Below are 24,038 nucleotides of genomic sequence, written 5' to 3'. Positions count from 1 at the left end.
ACCTGGAAAAACAGTTGTGAGAAGCAACAAGATCAATATCACCTAATATTACAGCCGCAGCAAAGAGAAGCAGCTCCAACTACCACAGTTAGTTTGACCAAGTATAGCAGAGGAATTTTCAAGTTGATAATTTTGTGCGGCCCCCGAATAATGATAAAACTTTCCAAATGGCCCCCGGCAGAAAAAAGGTTCCCCACCCTTGTTTTAAAAGTACTCTTCCTTTCTTTACACACCCTTTCCTACAAACTTCCCACCAATCCTATAACAGCTCCAAACAATGTGACCTCACTCAAATCCTATAACTTACCCCATGATGTATGAAGTAGCAAATCCTTCTGTTAATCCCTTCCTGCTCAATCACCCTATTAACCATATGTCATGATTCATGTTTATCTCTGTTATTGCCATTGTCATTGGTGCCTGTTCTGGCAGTTGGTGTTTTCCGAAACATGCCGGTGGGAGGAGCCTATCCCTATATGCCTCATTTCCAGGATCTCGGCGCCTTATCATGGGGTCATTTCCATCGGATCGGCGCCAGTTATAGTTCTGCTCTGCAGTGTGTTTGCTGGTCCCTGTACGTTTGCCTGATCCTGTCTACCTTGTCTGCCCTCACTGATTCCCGGCCTCCTTACTGTGTCCATCCTCCCTGATTCCCGTTCTGACTGCGTCCATCCTCCCTGACTCCCGTCCTCCGTCTCCTTCTCTGTTGTTTTGTCTCTGTGTTTCCCCACTACTACCTGCTCTTCCGGCTCCTGACCTTGGCTTGTTAATGACTCTGGTCTAGTTCTCCTCTGGTCCACTCCTTTACGATACCCCTCAGCTTCTGACCTGGCTCTCCCTTGACTCTGACTCCGCCTCCTCCCTGGTACTACGTGATCTCCTGGCTCTGATATTGGCTCGCACGACTTTCCCAGATGGATCCATAGGTGGAGCTAGTGACACCTAGTGGATTCATCCACACCCTGCGTATACCCTGCAGGTATATTACACCCTACCAGTGCCTTGTTCTTACAAAACTCTGTCATGTCCGGTCTTCCTCTATAGCTGTGCCCTGTCCCAGCCCTTTTCTATCTGCCAGCAGTTTTGAAAATGTTGAAGGTTCATGTTTTTAAAATGTTGTCACTTTTGGGAGTTTTCCAATATATAGGCCCCCAAAAGTCCCTTCAAAACTGAATAGGTCCCTAAAAAAATATTGAAAATTTCATTGAAAAAATAAGAAATTACTGCTACAATTTTAAAACTTCTAATATCCTAAAAAAAATAAAAGAACATTTTACAGACGGTGCTGATTGAAAGCAAAGTTGAGGTGAATGTAATTTATTAACTGTTTTGTGTGGTGTGACTATCTGGATTAAAGGAATAGTCATTCAAAGTATGAAAATTGCTATTTTTTAGAAATTTTAATCAAATTTATGATATAAAAAAAGCCCAAAACATATCATCCTAAATTTAACATTATCATAAAATACAATGCGTCACGATAAAACAATCTCAAAATCACTGGAATATGTTGAAACATTGCAGAGTTATTGCCAAATAAAGTGATACATGTCAGATTTGAAAAATTTGTCCCGGTCATTTAGGCTGTGTGCACATGTTGGATTCTTAAGGAGTTTTTTATGTGTTTTTGAGTGCAAATTTGTCACAAAACCTGAAGGGAATCCAGAGGCCAGCAAAGTCAACGAGAATCCTCCAAGAGTCATGCACACATTGCTTATTTGTAACTTGCAGATTTGGCGCAGAAAATAATGTCTAGCAGGTCAATTCTTTCAGCGTTTTTGCCAATTAACTTAAATGGAGTCAATCAAAGATGCAATAAAAATGCAGATATAAAAATGATGGTGGATTTTACATCAATAATTTCAGAAGAGTCTTTTTTGTGTCTGATCTATAGAGATTAGATAATAGGTAGAAATAGATATACAGAGAGTGAGAGGGACAGAGAGGGGTACTTTGCACGCTGCGACATCGCAAGCCGATGCTGCGATGCCGAGCGCGATAGTCCCCGCCCCCGGCGCAGCTGCGATATCCTTGTGATAGCTGCCGTAGCGAACATTATCGCTACGGCAGCTTCACATGGACTCGCCTGTCCTGGGACGTCGCTCTGGCCGGCGACCCGCCTCCTTATTAAGGGGGCAGGTCGTGCGGCGTCACAGCGACGTCACATGGCAGGCGGCCAATAGGAGCGGAGGGGCGCAGATGAGCGGAATGTAAACATCCCGCCCACCTCCTTCCTTCCGCATATCCTACGGAAGCCGCGGTGACGCCGGTAGGAGATGTTCCTCGCTCCTGCGACTTCACACACAGCGATGTGTGCTGCCGTAGTAGCGAGGAACAACATCGGACCGTCGCGTCAGCGTAATTATGGATTACGCCGACGCTGCACCGATGATACGATTACGACGCTTTTGCGCTCGTTAATCATATCATCAAACCTTTACACACTACGATGTCGCATGCGATGCCGGAAGTACGTCATTTTCAATTTGACCCCACCGACATCGCACCTGCGATGTCGTAGTGTGCAAAGCCCGCCAGAGAACGACTTTGATCTATGCAATCAAGGAATGCTGTGGGAATGGGTGGACTACAAACCTGGGAACATTGCTTTCAAATAAATTGGGGAAAGAGAGACAGTGAGTTGTTTTTCTTTCTCTCTTTTTATGTCTTTCAGGCTTCTATTTTTGGTCTATGTTGCATTCCCTGGAATACGTTGGACTATCGCGGAGCTGCATGGTTTGTTTGTTTTTTAATAAAATTATGGACCAGGGAAAGAGTGGTGGAGTGTTTTTTTAAATAAACTAGTTTGGTGTTTGTGTTTATTTCTTTTACTCACTTGGTTAGTAATATAGGTTCCTCATAGATACCTATTCATTACTAACACTAGGGCTTGATGCCAGGTGACACTACAGAGCTGATATTAACCCCAACTACCATTATACCAATTGCCACCACACTAGGGCAATCAGGAATAGCAGAGGCGAAAAGCCAAAATTGGCGCATTTAATGAGATGAGCCAATTCTGAGGTGGTTGCAAGTTGTTATCTTGAGGCTGGGAAGGGCCCAATAACCATGGACTCTCCCAGCCTGATAATATCAGCCCACAGTTGCCTGCTTTACCTTTGCCTGTTATAAAAAAAAATAGGGGGCTGATGCTGACGATTTGGCCACGTATTTCCTACAAAAAAAATCCACCACATCCATCAGGACATCTTTGCACAATCCCCTCAGAGCTTGGATCCCCTCTCATACCTCAAGCCCACTTTCCATCTTCAAGCCTGACACAGAAGAAAAAGTGACCAGGCTCTTTGCTTCTTCTCACCCTACAAACTGCATCAGTGACCATATTTTTCTCACATCTCCTCCAGTCCCTTTGCCCAGCTGTCACTACCCACCTAAAAAAAATATTTAATCTCTCTTTCGTCCGGTATTTTTCCCTCCTCATTTAAACACTCTATCATAAGCCCTTTAATCAAAAAACATCCCTTGACAAGAACTGTGCTGCTAACGACAGACCTGTCTCTAATCTCCCTTTCATTTCCAAACTTCTGGAATGCTTGGACTACTGCCATTTAATCCACATTCTCTCAGATAACGCTCTTCTTGACCCTCTACAATACAGTTTCCGCTCTATACACTCTACTAAAACTGACTAACTTATCTATTGATCTACTAACACCTAAATCTAATGGTCACTACTCTCTGCTGTTTCTCCTGGATCTCTCTGCTGCATTCGATACTGTGGATCACCAGCTCCTCCTCACCGAGCTCCACTCAATGGCACTGCTCTCTCCTGGCTCTCCTCCTACCTATCTGACCGCTCCTTTACTGTATCTTTTGATGGTTCCTCTTTCTCTTCTCATCCCCTTACTATTCAGGTTCCTCAGGATTCAGTCATTTTTCTTAATACATTGTAAGCTTGCTAGCAGAGCCCTCACTCTTCCTGTAAGGTCTGGGCCACAAGGGGAACTAGTGTGATACTCGCATGACACTCGGCTCACGCTGGCAGCACAGCAGGAGCAGAGTGTCATGCGAGTGTCCCTGCTACTGAGGTCCGACTGTGCGAGTGGACCTCAGCTGCGGGGGGCGGGCCAGCACTGAAGAGGCACGCGGGCTGGTGCTGAGGAGGGGAGGGAGGGATTTCTTCCCCTCTCTCCTCCGTAGCCGGCTATTGCGATTCTCGCTCCGCACACGCGGTACACCGGTGTACTGCGAGTGCAGTGCGATTTTTCTCTCGCCCCATTCACTTGAATGGGTGCGAGAGAAAGAGACTCGCATTACAATCGCAGCATGCTGCGATTGTTTTCTCGGTCCGATTCGGGCTGAGAAAGTAATCGCTCATGTGCGCTGACACACAGGCTAGAATTGGTCCGAGTGGAATGCGATGTTTTATCGCACTCCACTTGCACTGATTTTCTCGCCGTGTGGCTTAGGCCTTGGTGTTAAACTATTTGTTACTTTGTTTTGTTTTAATTATTTGTACATTTCTAGGTTGTAAAGTGCTGCAGAATATGTTGGTGCTATCTAAATAAAAATTATTATTATTATTATTATTATTATTATTAGGGACACCACGTCATTTTTTAAATTTATTTATTTAATTATAAAAAGCTGTCCATTAAGGGTGCAATGTTATTATATGTTGGGGGGAGTTGCAATTATAAGTCTATATGTTTGTCTGTCTATATTTTTCCCTCCATCCCATTATTAGGTATACAGCTCTGGCAAAAATTAAGAGACCACTGCAAAATTTTCAGTTTTTCTGATTTTTTTCTTTATAGGTATATTTAATATAATTACAATAAACTACTGACAACATGTCTCTGAACTTCCAAGCAATAAATTTTGTATTTATTTTCTGAAAATGAGAAATGGTCAAAATAACAAAACAATGCATTGTTTTCAGACCTCAAATAATGCAAAGAAAACAAGTTCATAATCATTTAGAATCAACAATACTAATAATGGTTTACCTCAGGAAGAGTTCAGAAATCAATATTTTGTGGAATAACCATGACTTTTAATCCCAGCTTTCATGCGTCTTGGCATGCTTTCCACCAGTCTTTCACACTGCTTTTGGGTGATCTTATGCCACTCCTGGCAGTAGAATGAGGTGGACACTGGTTGGATTCAACTGACCCAGGAATCAATGTGTAGAGAAGCTGATTTTTATAAAACTGTGCCGAGGTCTCTTCATTTTGCCAGAGCTGTATTAGTCAGACTCAATTGAAGGATATAACATTTAAAAAGTAGCTGTATTTATATTTTTGTAAATCTGACGACACACAAAATATACAAGTACCTGTATTTATTCCCTTGTAAACCTCACTACATATGAAAATATAAAGAAAACAGTACATTGGTACAAATCAGCACCTTAATGGCATTTTGCCTTGTTATTTAGGCACAGGTATGTTTACTTTTCTGCAATCTCTCCCAGTATACGATCAGTTCACTGGGCTGGAATGAGTGAGAAGTAACAATTTGGTTATATAGACAGTGAGAATATGAAACTTTCCAGTGGTTAAAATCAGAATCTTTAGGAGGTGGTACAGGCGAAATCCCCAGTTTGTGTAGACAGACCCCAACAAATACATCTTCTAAGTGAAGCAGTGTGATACTTGCTGATGCCTTCAGAATCTTTTCGGCTAGGTCTCCTGAGAACACGTAGCCAGTCCCTGAGCAAAACACAGGATAGCGTTCATCTGGGTACAATTCCGGTGACATGTACCATTTACTCTCTGGATTACGATTGGGCAAGTAGTCTTTCATTACATATCCAGTGAAGTAACTTTTTCGAGATGGCTGGTCCGGTCGTAGCAGTTGATTTATTAAATACTCCGTATTCACAAACATGTCGCTGTCTGTCTTCATGACATAAGGAATCTGAGGACAATATATTGCTACCCAGTTCATACCCATCAGCGTCTTTAGAGTTAAGTTGTTGTAGGTATCCATATAATCCTGCTGTATGATGTCATGATACGTTTGACTTTCATTGACGAGAGCTCGCACTGCATCATTACTGGGTGCAGCTTCTTTCCCTAATAAAAATAGCCTCAATGTTGGAACACCAGGAACAACGTCTTCCTTACCCCACGTCTGCCTGATTGCTTGCCGTGCTTTGCTCTGCCATGCTTGCACTGCTATAAGCAGAATAATAAAAGGTCTGCTTTCCTGGCACTTACTGGGTTCATTTATAATGTATTTGAAGGGGTATATGTCAGGAAACATATTGCTGGCTTCTCCAGTTTGTTCTACACTTGGAGGCATTTCAGGCTTCTCTTCTGTATACGAAAAATTTCTTGGATTTGTGAAGAAATTATGTTTAATCCGATTATCTGCTGGATAAATATTTACATTAACTCTCTTTGGAAACCAGCTATAATTGTTTACAGTCAATAATATGAAGAAGATGAAAGCTGCCGTCACAACTCCAGAGATGATGCCTTTGGCCACTGAGCGTGGTGTGGGGTTCAGCCTCAGCCATGAGGAGCAGCAGTGCCGTTTGCTTAAAAACATGTTGGAAATGTCGAGTCTTCTTTTGCAGTATCACAGCAATGCCTTTATGTCTTTATGTCTGAAACCAATGCTGAAAATCAAAAAGAAAAAAGAAAAATTGAGTGTTCAACAGCAAGATATTTTTTTTAACGATTGCAAAAATAAGTATCAAAGTCTATAGATTTCTTTCTAAAATCAGTTACTGTAACTGCACATGTATACAATGAGCCAATGACACCCGTAAGGACAACGACAATATATTTTAATTTTCTTTTAACTCAAATTTTTCTAAATATATGTGGAGAAGAAATAACATAACATCTATATCTATATACACACTCAGCGGGTGAAATAAGAATTGAAAATGTCACCAATTTTCTAAGTAAATACATTTCTAAAGCCGCTATTGACATGAAGACTATGTGGTGCCCATTGCTCTGTATGGTAGAGTATGTGGTGCCCATTACCCTGTATGGTGGACTATGTGGGGCACATTACTCTGTATGGTACACTATGTGGTGCCCATTATTCTGTATGGTGGACTATGTGGGGCACATTACTCTGTATGGTAGACTATGTGTTGCCTATTATTCTGTATGGTGGACTATGTGGGGCACATTATTCTGTATAGAGGGCTGTGTGGGGCCCATTATTCTGTATGAAGGGCTATATGGGGCCCATTATTCTGTATGGAGGGCTATGTGGGGCCCATTATTCTCTATGGAGGGCTATATGGGGTACATTATTTTCTATGGTGGACTATTTGGGACCCATTATTCTCTATGAAGGACTATATGGGGCACATTATTTTGTATAGGGGGACTATGTGGGGCTCATTATTCTGTATGGAGGGCTATGTGATGCCCATTATTCAGAATGGAAGGCTATGTGGCGCTCATTATTCTGTATGGAGGGCTATGTGGGGTACATTATTCTGTATAGTGGACTATGTGAGGTCCATTATTCTGTATGGTGGACTATGTGGGGTCCATTATTCTGTATGGAGGACTATGTCGAGCCCATTATTCTGTATGTACGACTATGTGGGGCCCATTATTCTGTATAGAGGACTATGTGGCGCTCATTATTCTGTATGAACAACGTTTTTTTTTGGGGTATATTATTCTGCATGGAGGGCTATGTGGCACTCATTATCCTGTCAGGAGGGCTATGTGGGGCACATTAATCTGTATGGAGGTCTGTGTAGGGCCCATTATTCTGTATGGAGAGCTATGTGGGGCACTGTCCTCCATACAGAATAATATGTGGAGCCTCAGACTAAGTTGATCTGTAACATTGTCCAAGTTTTGAATTTTGGAATACTGTGTGTATACGTTTCACATTCTGGATATACATGATCTAATATGGAGTGATTTAATTAATTTATTATATCACAACTGCAGTGTGCCTGCCAATAGCACTTATTTAAATATACTTCTAATAATTTAGAGACTCATACAATATAGTGCAACATCAGCATTGCATTGTTCATTATTATATAGTGGTTAATTAATGACAACATGCTATTGTAAATCACAGCACAAAGTACCAGGTGACACAATCCACATTTTTCATTAAATGAGTTAGGAAATGTACCAGACTCGTTTTTTACAAGCAAGTCAATAAAATAGTTGCAAATTAGCTAACCCTACTAAACAATAGACCCAGTTTGTACAATATCAGGGTGTTAGTACTACTACACACTGGTCCACATATTTTCAAAAGTTTTCAGGTTCAGTTATGAAATGAGCCATTTCTTAATTATTTTGACCTCCTGAATTAAAATCCAAACTTTTAGGTGCCTCTTGTTTCTATGATATCAAAGAGTTTTTCTTTTACTGCTACATATAATTAATGCACTTAAGGTTCAGTATTCTGAATCAATAGTATGTTCGAAAATACAGGTGCATCTCAATAACTTAGAATATCATCAAAAAGTTAATTTATTTCAGTAATTCAATACAAAAAGGGAAACATATAATATATAGTCATTACAAACAGAGTGATCTATTTCAAGTGTTTATTTCTGTTAATATTGATGATTATGGCTTACAGCCAATGAAAACCCAAAAGTCATTATCTCAGAAAATCAGAATAATTACTACAAAACACCTGGAAAGCCTTTTAAAAAATTTAAAATGGTCCCTTAGTCTGGTTCAGTAGGCTACACAATTATGGGGAAGACTGCTGACTTGTCAGATGTACAGATGGCAGTCATTGACACACTCCACAAAGAGGGTAAGCCACAAAAGGTCATTTCTAAAGAAGCTGACTGTTCACAGAGTGCTGTATCCAAGCATATTAATGTAAACTTTAGTGGAAGGAAAAAGTGTTGTAAAAAAAAAGTGCACAAGCAACCAGTATAACCACAGCCTTGATAGGATTGCTAAGAAAAAGCCAATCAAAAATTTGGGGGAGAATCACAAGGAGTGGACTGCTGCTGGAGTCAGTTCTTATAGAGCCACTACAACCAGCCGTATCCAGGACATGGGCTAAAAGTGTTGCATTCTTTGTGTCAAGCCACTCATGACCAATAGACAATGCCAGAAGCGTCTTACCTGGGCCAAGGAGAAAAACAACTGGACTGTTCCTCAGTGGTCCAAGGTGTTGTTTACAGATGAAAGTAAATGTTGCATTTCATTTGGAAATCAAGGTCCCAGAGTCTGGAGAAAGAGTGGAGAGGCCACAATCCAAGCTGCTTGAGGTCTAGTCTGAAGTTTCCACAACCAGTGATGGTTTGGGGAGTCATGTCATCTGCTGGTGTAGGGCCACTGTGTTTTATCAAGACCAAAGTCAGCCCAGCCATCTACCAGGAAATTTTAGAGCACTTCATGCTTCCCTCTGCTGACAAGCTTTTTGGAGATGGAAATATTTTCCAGCAAGACTTGGCACTTGTTCACACTGCCAAAAGTACCAATACCTGGTTTAATATCCACAGTATCACTGTGCTTGATTGGCCAGCAAACTCACCTGACCTAAACCCCATAGAGAATCTATGGGGTTTTGTCAAGAGGATGATGATAGACACCAGACCCAACAATGCGGACGAGCTGAAGGCTGCTATCAAAGCAACCTGGACTTCCATAGCACCTCATCAGTGCCACAGGCTGATCGCCTCCATGCCACACCGCATTGATGCAGTAATTCATGCAATAGGAGCTCTGACCAAGCAATGAATACATTTACTGTACAGACTTTTCAGCAGGCACCAACATTTCTCAGTTATGATTTTTTCAGGTGGTCTTCTATAATATTCTAATTTTCTGAGATAATGATTTGTTGGTTTTCATTGGCTATAAGCCATAATCATAGTCCTCAATATTAGCAGAAATAAACACTTGAAATAGATTACTCTGTGTGTAATGACTCTATATAATATATGTGTTTCCCTTTTTGTAGTGAATTACTGAAATAAAATAACTTTTTGAGGGTATTCTAATTTATTGAGATGCACTTGTATAAAGATGCAGAATATTTTATGCCAATTTTCTGATATTTAGAGGAAACTTAGCAACAATTCAAATAACTAAAACCTGTCTAATCACTATTGTGAACTATAAACAGTTATAGAAATTTCACTTCAAATATTGCTCCTCGTTCAGTGATAACTCTTTTTTGCTTGTCTCCTGTACTCCTGCGTTGGATCATCCCTTACAATTCTCCACCAGTAATCTATAAGCATTGATAGATTTAGATTTCCTTGATATCTTTTGTTCATTTTGGTGAAATCTATTATTGTGCTTACCGCTCCCTGCTCTGCAGTTTGGTGGAAAAAAGTCTAGATGCGATTGTAAGAAATTAATCTTTAAGGACATTTTACAGCCAAGAGCCCTATATGTTTTGAGAAGATTTTCTATCAATTCATCATAGTTATCTGCTCTTGATTTTCGACAAAAATAGTAACCACTAATGTGAATACTACTGATGTAGATTGTTCCTTGTCCTGCTACAAACGTAGAAACTCCTCATCTTGAAGAAGCTTAAAAATATGAGATTCAATGAAGACTCCTTCCTTTATCCTTGTTTAAATAAGCCTTGGAAATGTATCAATGAGATACTTGAATGCTTTTGCATTTTTATCCATTGCCTTTACAAAGTTCTTCATTAGGCCCAATTTGCAATGGTGGTAACAAAGTCTGATGTGGGTCCACAAGTTCTGGATGCAGGACATTTTTACTCCTGGCTGAAGTGAATGACATTTATCTGCATATTAGCAAAAAAATATCCAAATAACTATAAAAGGGCGTATCATATTGTAGGACAATTACCTTGCCTGGTTGACAAAGCTACAAGCGAAATGCACGTCCCTCAGGCCTGGTGTGAATCCCCTTCACCTCTGGGTACTGGTATCTATATATATAATTCTTATTCTGTCTGTCTGTCTGTCTGTCTTGCTCCAAAATTGTGTCACCGTGACAGTGTCGTTACAGTAAAAACACCAAAGAAGAATATGCAGGCCATATTGTATAATGCAAAACACTTCATCTTTATTGACAAGGTAATATTAAAACACGTAACAATAATGGATCAGCCCAGGAGGGATGGATGGAATAATGGGGAACACCAGGCACTTATTGTTCTATTATTAATGGACAACCATATATGGGTAGTATGACATGTTACTCTGTATCAAAAATCCTTCATAACTGCCAACCTTTCCCAATAGTAAACATTAAGTAATGTATAAATTGTAACAAGGATACAGTTTGCAGTATCAGTATATTACTCCATGTAACATAACATTACCAATAGTCCAAAATCAGAGAATCAGAGAGTACAACTAAAGGTAAATTTCCCCAACATTTACTTCCGAAATAAAAAAATTTTCCCTCTATCTCCTTGTTTCCTGAGATTGAGCTTTTTGTGAGGCTGGTTTCACGTGATCTTGAGAGGATTCCAAAATCCATCAAGAAGGACAACCTTGAATTACCAGAGCGACGTGCCTTGAAGGATCTTATGTAGCTTAAAGAAGTGGTCATAAAACCCTCAGATAAAGGGGAAAATGTAGTTATTTGGACTACAAGTCAATACGAGAAAGAGATGTTTAAATAACTTAAAGATGGTGTATGCTACAAAAAACTAACCTTTAACCCTCTGTCCAAATACCAACAGGAACTGGATTCCCTACTTTATGAAGCTGTTGAGGATGGTGTCTTATCAAGCAAACAAAGGGATGGCCTATGGATTAAAGAACCAACAGTGTCAAGTATTTATTTACTACCTAAAATCCATAAGGATCCACTTGTACCACCAGGGAGGCCAATTGTATCGGGCATTAACAACTTTTGTGAACCCTTATGTGGCTTCGTCGATTACCACCTTAAGCCCCTGGTGGAAAATCTCCCCTCTCATATTAGAGACACCACCGACGCCCTTCGTAAACTAGATGGGGTCCAAATAGAGGATGATATGTGGCTCGTAACATGTGACGTTGAGTCACTTCATACGTCCATCAGGCATGAGGATGGAATTACAGCCACAGAATTTTTTCTGAAATCAAGTGGATTGGATACCCACCTTTGTAAATTTCTCATTAAAGCATTGGGCTTTGTATTGAGCCATAACTTTTTCCTCTTTAAGGGGATGTTTTTCCTACAGCTCCAGGGTACAGCAATGGGGGCGTCTTGTGCGCCCTCATATGCTAATTTGCTCCTGGGGCTGTGGGAGAGACGTATTTTTCAAACAGAGGCCACCAGACTGAGCGAGAAGGTAATATTCTGGTGTAGATACATTGATGATGTGCTGATGATATGGCAGGGGTCGGTGGATGAGTTGGAAGCTTTTATTCAGGAATTAAATAAAAACATCAATATTCGGCTTACATATAAATGTAGTCAGAAAAAGATTGAATTCCTGGATATCCTCATACAAACTGATGAATCTGGCTATATCCAGACTGACCTATATAGAAAAAGCACATCAGCTAATGCAGTCCTATATGCCACATCCCAACATCCTAAGCATCTTATTAGAAATATCCCTAAGGGGCAATTCTTAAGAGCTAGAAGAATTTGCTCTAATGACCATCTATATGAAAAACAGGCTGAGGATTTGTGTTCTCGTTTTAGAGATCGGGGATACAATAGAAAAACTATTTGTGAGCCATATAGGAATGCAAGCGTAAGGAACAGGACGGATCTACTCCAATATAGGATGAAAACAGAACATAAAGATTCTTCTAAGGTACGTTGTATACTGGATTATAATTCTCGGAGTGATGAATTTAAAAGAATCCTGGAAAGGCATTGGTCGATCCTCTTGCTAGATAAAACTATCACAGGGCATATACACCAGTATCCATCAGTTACATATAGAAAATCTAAGAATCTCCGAGACACATTAGTACGGAGTCATCATGAAATGAAACCACAAAAAACATTATTTGGAACAAGAGGCCCAAAATGGGGCTGTACATCATGTGGCAAATGTGTAGCATGCGTAAATATTTGCAATAGCCAGACATTTGAGGACTCGAGTCACGAGAGAACATATTACATCACTCACAGTATTAACTGTACAACCAAAGTGGTTGTTTATCAAGCAACATGTCCTTGTGGATTAGCATACGTGGGTATGACGTCCCGTGAACTGAGACGTCGGATCCGCGAACATGTGCTAGATATTGAAAATGCTAAGCAGGAAGAAGATTCTAATAAACTAAAAACCATCCCACGCAACTTTAAATTAAAACATGGATGTGACAGCTCTCTATTTCAGGTCAAGGGCATAGATAGGATTTTGATTGGTATGAGAGGTGGTAATTGGAAGAGACTCATGGATCAAAGAGAAACAATGTGGATTTATAAATTGAATACTCTTACGCCAAATGGATTGAACGATCACAATAGTTTTGTTGCCTTCCTTCCCATATAAATTTTCAGTGTGGTTTTCTGGTCTTTTATTCTGTTTTTAATACAACATATTATTTTAATATTTATTTATGTGGTTGTAATGTATGGTTTTAATCTTTCCTCTTTTAGGGTCTCCGGAAATTCCTTTTCATCTTGGGCCGACTTTGGTTGGTCTTTTGTAGATTGTATTCGCATAAACCTTGGCATAAGGTGGAATTTTGAGTGTGTTTTGGATATTGTATCATTGTTATTTATTGGGATCATGTATTATTTATTAATATACTAATTGGATTATCGTGTTGGTTTTGTGGTTCTCATCGGGCATTTGTTATTAATGGAATCTAGAAATTTTGATGCTGATACTACTTTTCATTACATGTTTTATATTTATAGAGTGATTCATCACATATGTTTTTATTAATATTATTAATAATTAATTCTTATATATCTCACTTACTATAAAATTTATATGTATATTATGAATTTATGGAATTGTATCAGTATTGAATCATTTGGATTTTATGATCATGTTTTAGTGTGAGAGATACCCCAACCTATTACCCGTTTTCCGTTCCTTTTTTCCCCCCTTATCCTCCCTCTCCCCTATTATCCCTTCCCTAATATTTTTTCCATATATTTATGAAAAATAATTACTGATTATGTATTTAGCTTTCACAGGCTCTTTTTCAAGTTTTGTCTCTTTCTATTTTCTCACTTCACCAGTCACTTCTTTCACTTATTTGTCACTGCTTTTCCTCTCTTTTCTTTATATGGGTCCCTTGTGGCCCCTTATTGTGGGCATTTTATTACTATTGATTATTGATTAGTACATAAAATCACTAATTGATTATAACTATAAAAAATTTTGTATGTTGAGTATATATTAAATATTAAATATTATTTTTTCACGTATGCACTTTATTATGCTCCCACCACCCGCCCGAGATTCCTCGGACGGGTGCTGGTTGGCATTCATATTTATTGATTTTTCACTTATCGTTATTTAATTATACATGGATAGTATGGAAACTATATGACTGTGGTTCACATTCATATTATATCATATGGAAAGGGATATGTGATTAACATAGATATATGCACAGATAGCGAGATGCATATATATATATATACATGATCTTTTGAGTATAGACAATTATTACATATTTCTCCTTGCCTCAGCTTTCCTTATTATGCTTTTGTAGTTTGATGCAAATGTTAGGGTTTTATACTGGTGGATGCTCGTGGAAGTCTTTACAGCGTCCTTTGAAACCGGGATTATTATGTGGATCTGGAGGTGACGTCCTGATGTTTATACCTCACCATGGCAACCAATACTTACGTGTGAAGTGCCTCCGGAAATAACGTGTCAGATCTATGTTTGATACGTCTCCATGGCACCTTCGACTGCTGATATTGATGTGACGTTCCCGGAAATGACGTTACGGACTCTCCACGAATGAATATGCTTGTTTACAACTGTCGCTATGGTGACCGGAGCATGTCACATGTTCAATCCCGGAAATTACGTGACGGGCTTTCCACGAATGAATATGATTGTTTACAACCGTTGCTACGGTGACCGGAGCGTGTCACATGTTTAAACCCGGACATTTCGTCACTAAGTAACACACCGGTTTTACATCTATGAGGGATTTCCTACCTATAAAGAGGTCAGCGTTTCCATTACAGATCACTCCTAGACGAAGCACGTTTAGGTGCGAAACGCGCGTCAGTGTGCCTGTGGGAGGCCGTGGCAGTACTACGCTTTTGGACTATTGGTAATGTTATGTTACATGGAGTAATATACTGATACTGCAAACTGTATCCTTGTTACAATTTATACATTACTTAGCGTTTACTATTGGGAAAGGTTGGCAGTTATGAAGGATTTTTGATACAGAGTAACATTTCATACTACCCATATATGGTTATCCATTAATAATAGAACAATAAGTGCCTGGTGTTCCCCATTATTCCATCCGTCCCTCCTGGGCTGATCCATTATTGTTACGTGTTTTAATATTACCTTGTCAATAAAGATGAAGTGTTTTGCATTATACAATATGGCCTGCATATTCTTCCTTGGTGTTTATATTGATTTCATGCAATAGAGGCCTTATATGGTTGTTGTGGTTTTTGGTGTGTTTAGTGTCGTTACAGTGACAACTGTCGGAATGGCCGCTGGGCTCGGCCTGGCCCCGCCCCCCCCACAGATTGGCCGCTCGCCTTGGCCTGGCCTGGCCCCGCCCCCACATGGATTAGCCGCTCGCCCCAGCCCTCTGCACGCTTCCCCCGCTCCAGCGTACACCGGCTCCCGGTACACATGTGCAGGGAGCCGGCATACGCTGACGCCTCACCCGCTCGCCCCCGCCACACTTTGGCACACTCAGCCCCACCCCCGGTGAACATAACCTTGTGATGCTGGGATCGTGACGGAGCCGGTGTACGCTGGTAACCATGATACACATTGCGTAACTATAGGAAGCGCTTCCCTTAGTTATCCGATGTGTATCATGGTTACCAGTGTACACCGGCTCCCGGTACATATGTGCAGGGAGCCGGCATACGCTGACGCCTCGCCCGCTCAGCCCCGCCCCCGACACACATTGCCATGCTCGGACCCGCCCCCGGCGGCCCCAGCATGGGGGATGGAGCACGATGGGGGGTGTGCAGCATGGAGGATGGAGCATGATGGGGGGTGTGCAGCATGGAGGATGGAGCACGATGGGGGGTGCGCAGCATGGGAGATGTAGCACGATGGGGGGTGCGCAGCATGGGGGATGGAGCGCGATGGGGGGTGCAGCATGGGAGATGGAGCATGATGGGGGGTACGCAGAATGGGGGATAGAGCATGATGAGGGGTGCGCAGCATGGGGGATGGAGCACGATGAGGGGTGCGCAGCATGGGGGATGGAGCATGATGGGGGGTGCGCAGCATGGAGGATGGAGCACGATGGGGGCTGTGCAGCATAGAGGATGGAGCACGATGGGGGGTGTGCAGCATGGGGGATGGAGCACGATGGGGGGTGCACAGCATGGGGGATGGAGCACGATGGGGAGTGCGCAGTATGTCGGATGGAGCACAATGGGGGGTGCGCAGCATGGGGGATGGAGCACGATGGGGGGTGCGCAGCATGGGGGATGGAGTGCAATAGGGGGTGCGCAGCATGGGGGATGGAGCACGATGGGGGGTGCGCAGCATGGGTGATGGAGCACGATGGGGGGTGCGCAGCATGGGGGATGAAGCACGATGGGGGTGCACAGCATGGGGGATGGAGCATGATGGGGGGTGCGCAGCTTGGGGGATGGAACACGATGGGAGGTGCGCAGCATGGGGGATGGAGCACGATGAGGGGTGCGCAGCATGGGGGATGGAGCACGATTAGGGGTGCACACCTCCCCCCAAAACACACACACACACCGCCACACGCGCACTGCACAACACACCACACACACACTGGGAACCACAAACACCGCCCTACACAGACACCCACACACACACAGACAACGCCGCACACACACAACACCCAACACACAAACACCGCGGCATACATAAATATACGCACATACCGCGCAACACACACACTGCACAAAACATACCTCCCCCCAAAACACACACGCACTCCACACCCACAGAAACCGCGCAACACAAACAGCACCACACACACAGAACGGTGCAGACACACAGCGCTCCACAAACAACGCAACACACACAACGCAACACACATACAACGCTGCTCTCACCCCCCCACACCCAGACAACACCCAGAACATTTACAGCGCCCTACACAAACACTGGCAACTACACACAACATCTATATATATATATATATACATATATATATATATACTGAATATATATATATATATATATATATATATATATATTTATATATAACAAAAATCATACATTAACTACACAATACGTAAATTCTAGAATACCCGATGTGTTAGAATCGGGCCACCTTCTAGTATATATATATATGACTGTTATCTGACTTGTTATATATGTGCTGCAAAAATTCTTGTTTGATCCACTAGGATATGTATAGCACTTTATATGGGACAGTGTGCAATGTTTATGTAATCTCCCTGCTTTTGTAGTAACAGTAACTGTATTGCACATGACACTTTATTCCCTGTATCCTTTGTGGACATGTATTTTCTTGCAGCAATAATGTGACTTAATTACCTATATACTGAATACACTTTTTTGACCCCTGTTTCCTACATGCATTTTAAGAGTGTCATAATATATATGGTATTTGCCAGTTAATAAAATATTCATTGTTATCCCTTAAACCACAATTCTTTGTTTTTTTGTTGATTTATCTGCATATGCGTGCTAAGTTCACTTCTTACTCTGCATGGCTTTGGATCCTACTTGTGCCCCATCATCTACCGGAAGTGCCGTGTTCATTCTACCTATTGGAACAGGTACACTGGCAGGGCACAAGCTACACTGGTCTCTGGATACGCCGGACACAGAATACCGGACTCAAACTGGATATCGGACGTGCACCGGCTTGTACCGGGACATAGTGGAGCATAAGCAGGACTGGTATAGGTACACAGGCAGGACACAGGAGACACCGGACCCTGGATATGCCAGACCATGGAAATGCTGGTCTCTGGATATGCCGGAGGCAGGATAGACTGGACTCAGGCAGGACACCAGACTCAGGCAGGATATTGAACTCTTGCACACGGGCTGAACGGGACAAGGAAACTGGACAGGTCAGGTACAGGAACACAGGCTGGTTGGTCCAGGAACATGGACAGGTCAGGTACAGGAACATGAGCTGGATGGGTCCAGGAACATGGACAACTAGGTACAAGAACACAGGCTGAATGGGTCCAAAAACATGGACAGGATAGGTAGAAGAACACAAGATAGATAGGTTCAGGAACACGGGTAGGTCAGCTACAGGAACACAAGATTGCCGATTGCAGGAACACTGACAGGTCAGGTACAGGAACAGAGTTTGAACAAGTTCAGAAACTTAGTAGACACAGATAATTGATTAAAGGCAGGAATGGTGCTGGATACAGGCATAGTTCTGGAGCAACAGGCTGGACCAACATAACAGGACTAGGCTAGGAACCTAATGAGTTACTTAGGCCCCTCCCAACTAGGGGGAAAGCCTTAGATATCAGGTGCCTCCCAGCGATAGGCTGGGGACAACTTTTAAAGGTGTGCGCTGTCTCTTAAAGAAATGGGGAAAGTACACACTTGGCTAGTGACCAGACAAACATGCCTTCCCAGGCCCTGAGACCTAGGAACCATGACGGGAGCCAGGGACTGAAACAAGCATGGGCATCCTTAGAGCAGAGCACTACACGTGGGTGGCAATGTAGGAGAGCCAGAGGCCAAGAAGCATGTGTGCAGCCATGCAGCAGAATAGGGGATTAAGATGGACACGGGCAGCTATGCAAGAGATCAGAAGACTGCAGCAGAGCAAGGGACCGAGTTGCAAGTGGGCAACCGTGTATCAGAGCAGGGCACTGAGATGCATGTGGGCAGCCATTAACCAAACATAGTTAATGTCCACATGTTTGATATTGTTGTAGTGAGGAAAACCAGCTTAATTTATGGGGAGTGTGTCTCCAGAAGCACGAGCTGGGCACAATGTACAGGAACTGCACTGTACTGGGCACTATAAGGGCCTATTTGCAATTTTCAACTCTGCAACATTCACTGCTTTACCATGAGTGTTTTTCAGAGACAAAATAGTCACAACATTTGTAAATTATTTCCCAGAGAGGTATTATTTTCAAAATTTTGTCACTGGAGGGGGTTTCTGCATTTCTGGTACTTTGGGGCTCTGCAAATGTAGTGCACAACTAGTCTAAGAAAATGTGTGCTCTAAAAGTCAAATGGTGCTCCTTTTCTCTGATGCCCTGCTGTGTGGCCAAACAATACTGTACAGTCACATATAGGGTATAGCCACGTTCAGGAGAAATTGTGTAACCCATTATGGGACCTGTTTTATCTATTCCCCTTGTGAAAACTTGAAATCTCTGGCTAAAACAACATTTCAGTGGTAAAGATATATTTATTTTTTCTTCACCACCCAATAGTCTAAAATGTTGTGACACACCTGTATTGTCAATATGTTCACTGCCCTCCCAGATTAATTCATTGAGGGGTGCAGTTTGTAAAATGGAGTCATTTGTATGGGATTTCTGCTGTTCTGGCACCTCAGGGGCTTTGCCAATGTGACATGCCACCCGCAAACCATTGCAGCAGATTCTGAAGTCAAATATGATGCTCCTTTAATTCCCAGCTTTGCACTGTACCTCAAAAGTAGCTTCTGATTACATGTAGGTTATTGGCCCACTCAGGAATAATTACACAGCAAGAGGTGTAGTTGAATTATTTTATTTTCCCTACCATTTAAAAAAAATGAATAAATAAAAACTTCGGCTAAAACAACATTTTAGTGGTTAAAAAAAATAAATCTTATTATTCTTTCAGCACCGCCCAATGGTTTAACATTCAGTGACACAAGTGTGGTGTCAATATGCTCACTTCACCCCTAGATTAATTCATTAAGGATTATACTGTAGTTTGTAAAATTAGGTCACTTGTAGGGGATTCTAATGTTCTGATGATGTCACTTATCTGCTTTTCTGACATATCAAGTGCTCTGCCATCCTGACATGACACTCCCAAACCATTCCAAGTAAATGTGAACTCCAATATGGCGCTCCTTCCTTTCTGAGCTTTGCACTGTGCCTCATAAGTAGTTTTTCACCACATATGGGGTATTGATAAACTCAGAAGAAATTGTGTAACTAACTGTTTGGTCCATTTTCTCCTAATACCTTTTTGAAAACTAAAACTTTGGGGCCAAGGCAACATTTTAGTGCAAAAAATGGTAATTTTTTACTTTCACCCCTCTATGTTATACAATTTTGTGAATCATGTGAGGGTTAAAATTGCTCACTACACCTCTATATTAATTTCTTAAGAATGTAAAAATAGGAGAACTGGAGTCAAAAAGTGCCAATGAAGTGAATGTAATTTTATTAGTTACAATAATGAATGTGCAAACAGCAAAGAAGAGGATAAAATCACAAAGGGGTGTGAAGATGCATAGTCAGGATCAACCGAGTAAGTAATAATCAGGAATGGCCAGTTGGAATAATATAAATAAAGCAGAGGGGGGATGTCAGGGCAAGCATAATGGAAAAAATGTACATATAAAGTGCATGTGCATAGATGCATGTAATAGCCTGCTCAGACACCCCCAAATGCATTAATAAAACATAATTCAATCCAATGAATATTGCAATAAATACAGAAAAAAGTGGCCAATGCGTGTTAAAGTGGCTAGTGCATGATCCCGAGAACGCAAAGAAGAGGCTCCCCCATACCCCATCAACGTACGTTTCACCTGTATGAGCACCGTGCTCAGATTCGGCTTCCTCAGGGAGGGAGAAGGCAGCGCTATGCTCGTTGCAATCCGGGGGTTTTTGTTATGGAGCGCGCACATACTTCCGCGTACGTCACATCCTCAAGTGACGCGCGCGCACGTCGGCAGCGTCCCGATAGGGGCGGGCCAGCCGTCGGGCGGCAACACGCACGCGCGGGAGCAGGGACGCGTCATCCCACTCCCACGAGAGCGCGGCAACCATGGCGACGGCAAGCACGCCCACAGCAGGAGGAAACAGACGTGCCGCGCGTACGGATGTGAGTGACCATGTGAACACAAGACCAAAGAGGAATGCGCAACCCAGACAGTAACAATAACAATATGGAGAATAAAAGAACAATACAAATAACAGATCCGGTGTCCTCATATGCTTGATTATCGTTAGGTACAACGTATCCGGGGTGGTAAGAAGGTCCAAGGAGGGGAAGATAATAGTCCAAAGACGGAATACTAGAAAAATATACATAAAAAGCATGAAGATTAGTGAACACATAAAATGTGTGCGCTATATGGTGCAACAGAACTAAGCATAGCATATAGAAGAGAGAAAGGGAAAGCACAACAAGAATAAAAAATGGTTAAAAAATAGAATATAAAAAAAACACACAAACCCTAAAAGATAAAATTAAGGTCAATCCTGGTGATGATGAGATGGAAAGTCATGCATGTCAGAGGAACGGGGCGAAACTCGCCGTCGCCATGGTTGCCGCGCTCTTGCGGGAGTGGGATGACGCGTCCCTGCTCCCGCGCGTGCGTGTTGCCGCCCGACGGCTGGCCCGCCCCTATCGGGACGCTGCCGACGTGCGCGCGCGTCACTTGAGGATGTGACGTACGCGGAAGTATGTGCGCGCTCCATAACAAAAACCCCCGGATTGCAACGAGCATAGCGCTGCCTTCTCCCTCCCTGAGGAAGCCGAATCTGAGCACGGTGCTCATACAGGCGAAACGTACGTTGGTGGGGTATGGGGGAGCCTCTTCTTTGCGTTCTCGGGATCATGCACTAGCCACTTTAACACGCATTGGCCACTTTTTTCTGTATTTATTGCAATATTCATTGGATTGAATTATGTTTTATTAATGCATTTGGGGGTGTCTGAGCAGGCTATTACATGCATCTATGCACATGCACTTTATATGTACATTTTTTCCATTATGCTTGCCCTGACATACCCCCTCTGCTTTATTTATATTATTCCAACTGGCCATTCCTGATTATTACTTACTCGGTTGATCCTGACTATGCATCTTCACACCCCTTTGTGATTTTATCCTCTTCTTTGCTGTTTGCACATTCATTATTGTAACTAATAAAATTACATTCACTTCATTGGCACTTTTTGACTCCAGTTCTCCTATTTTTACATTGTTAGTTTGAGTCTGTGCAATGGTCTTATTGACCAAACTGGGCTAGAGTTTGCCCAGCATGACTTTTCATACTGCTGTATGGGGGTCCCTATATTTAACCTGTTTGCTTTCTGTGTTTTCCACAGTCTCCCTTAAGGCAATCATGGACTTCAGAGCACGTGATCGTGCGTGGAACAATAGATTTGATGACCTTTTGTGCAAATCCAGCGATACCAATCTGCCTGGTGATGATATGTGCCCTCAAGAAATCCTTGTCTCCAGATATAGGGATCTTCTCAAAAAAAGATTGCGGTTGTCATGGAACCGAGCACTTCTGATCAGATATATTGAAAAAAACATGGTCCCCCGGGGCCTGAGGATCCAGATCTTCCCGTCTTTTCCCATTGAAGAGGATGACTTCAGGGATAGATGGGAGGATCTGGCCCAGACCTGCTCAAAGGGTTTTCTTACACTACTTAAAGACCATAATAGTCGGTCCCTGACAACCATGGAATCTGATTTGGAGACATTAGAAAAATCCCTTAAGGAGAAATGTACCCCCGAGCAGTTGTCCAAAATTAATGAAGATATTGAGGGGGAGCTCTCCAAAATTGAAAAGGAGACTAAGGATTATAAACTTCGGAAATTTAACAGGGATACTGCAGACTACGTTTCGCACAGTGCCTACAAGTGGCACTCTGGTTTCCCTAGGGGATGCCGGGGCTCGTGGTCCAGGGCCCCACACAGGGACCGGTCTCCCTCCGTACGCTCCGTTGTTTCTGGTGAAGGATCTTCGTCCGAGGCATCTGGGGGCACACTTGATGTGGATGAGAGTGTCGGCGCCCGGGTTAAAGACCGCCACAAACAACATTCTGCATGGAAAAAACCCTACAAGTATGTTGACAATCATCTCCAAATTGTTAACCTCTCTGATCGTGTGCTCACAGATGCCCAGATTGAGGTCCTTTCAAAGGGATTGTCTTTCTCACCGACTAATGGTTTCCATCTTTTTACAGCGGTAAAAGACGTTAATCTCTTTGCCAGAAAGATACTCCTTAAACGTTTTCACCATAAGAAGGGTACGGAGGCGGACAGTTCCATGGACCCTGTGGAGAGAGAGGCACTTCGGGCTCTGGAGGACCTTTTACGTGAACAGACAGTTACACATACAGGTGTGTTTCCTGATTCGTTACTGCCCAGATCTACTAAATTCCCCCCCTTGTCCCTTTGCCCAGCACTGGATATATTTGTGAGGTTGGTCACTAGTGACTTCAAAAGAATTCCAACAAGAAGGACTAGAGACAACCTCACACATAGACAACGGGCTGCATTAGAGGAACTCCGTTCCTACAAGGATATCATCATCAAAGCGGCGGACAAGGGGGGCAACGTCGTGATCTGAGCAGTGGACAAGTATGAAAAAGAGGCAATGAGACAACTGAGGGATAGGGAGACCTACACGAGGCTCACTTGTAACCCCCTAGCTGTATATTCTAAAGAACTGACCCGCATTCTGGAGGCGGCACTGGAGAAAGGCATCATAGACCAGAGGATGTGTGACGGACTCTCCAACAAGACACCTAAAATTCCGACTTTGTATTTTCTGCCAAAAATCCACAAAGATCCCGTCAATCCTCCGGGGCGTCCTATCGTGTCCGGCATCGAGGGGCTGTGTGAACCCATTTGTAAATTAATTGACTTTTATCTAAAACCTTTGGTTGAGACACTCCCCTCGTATGTTAAGGACACGACGGACGTCCTCAACAGGATTGACGGCATCTTTGTGGAAAATGATGTATTATTGGTCACTTTCGATGTGGAGAGTCTGTACACATGCATCCGACATGTGGACGGTCTGGCAGCGGTCCGTTTCTTCCTGGGGATGGACAGTCGGTGCGGTAGG

The 24,038-nt window shown here is 42.5% G+C and overlaps 1 protein-coding gene across 2 annotated transcripts in view; it reads right to left on the bottom strand.

Moving 5' to 3' along the window:
• Positions 1–1,385: 1,385 nt before the first annotated feature.
• LOC142249976 (beta-1,3-galactosyltransferase 2-like) overlaps positions 1,386–24,038 on the bottom strand; it is a 215,765-nt gene continuing 193,112 nt past the window's right edge. For both annotated transcript variants that reach the window (XM_075322024.1, XM_075322025.1), the window contains exon 2: positions 1,386–6,592. In XM_075322024.1, the coding sequence (XP_075178139.1) occupies positions 5,401–6,522 (1,122 nt within the window). In that variant the 5' untranslated portion in view covers positions 6,523–6,592 and the 3' untranslated portion in view covers positions 1,386–5,400. The remainder of the gene's footprint in view (positions 6,593–24,038) is intronic.

The sequence above is a fragment of the Anomaloglossus baeobatrachus genome, chromosome 8 (genome assembly GCF_048569485.1).
Source record: "Anomaloglossus baeobatrachus isolate aAnoBae1 chromosome 8, aAnoBae1.hap1, whole genome shotgun sequence".
Lineage (NCBI taxonomy): Eukaryota > Metazoa > Chordata > Amphibia > Anura > Aromobatidae > Anomaloglossus > Anomaloglossus baeobatrachus.
The sequence above is the reverse complement of the archived record's forward strand: the minus strand, read 5'-3'. Positions and strand labels throughout refer to the sequence as shown.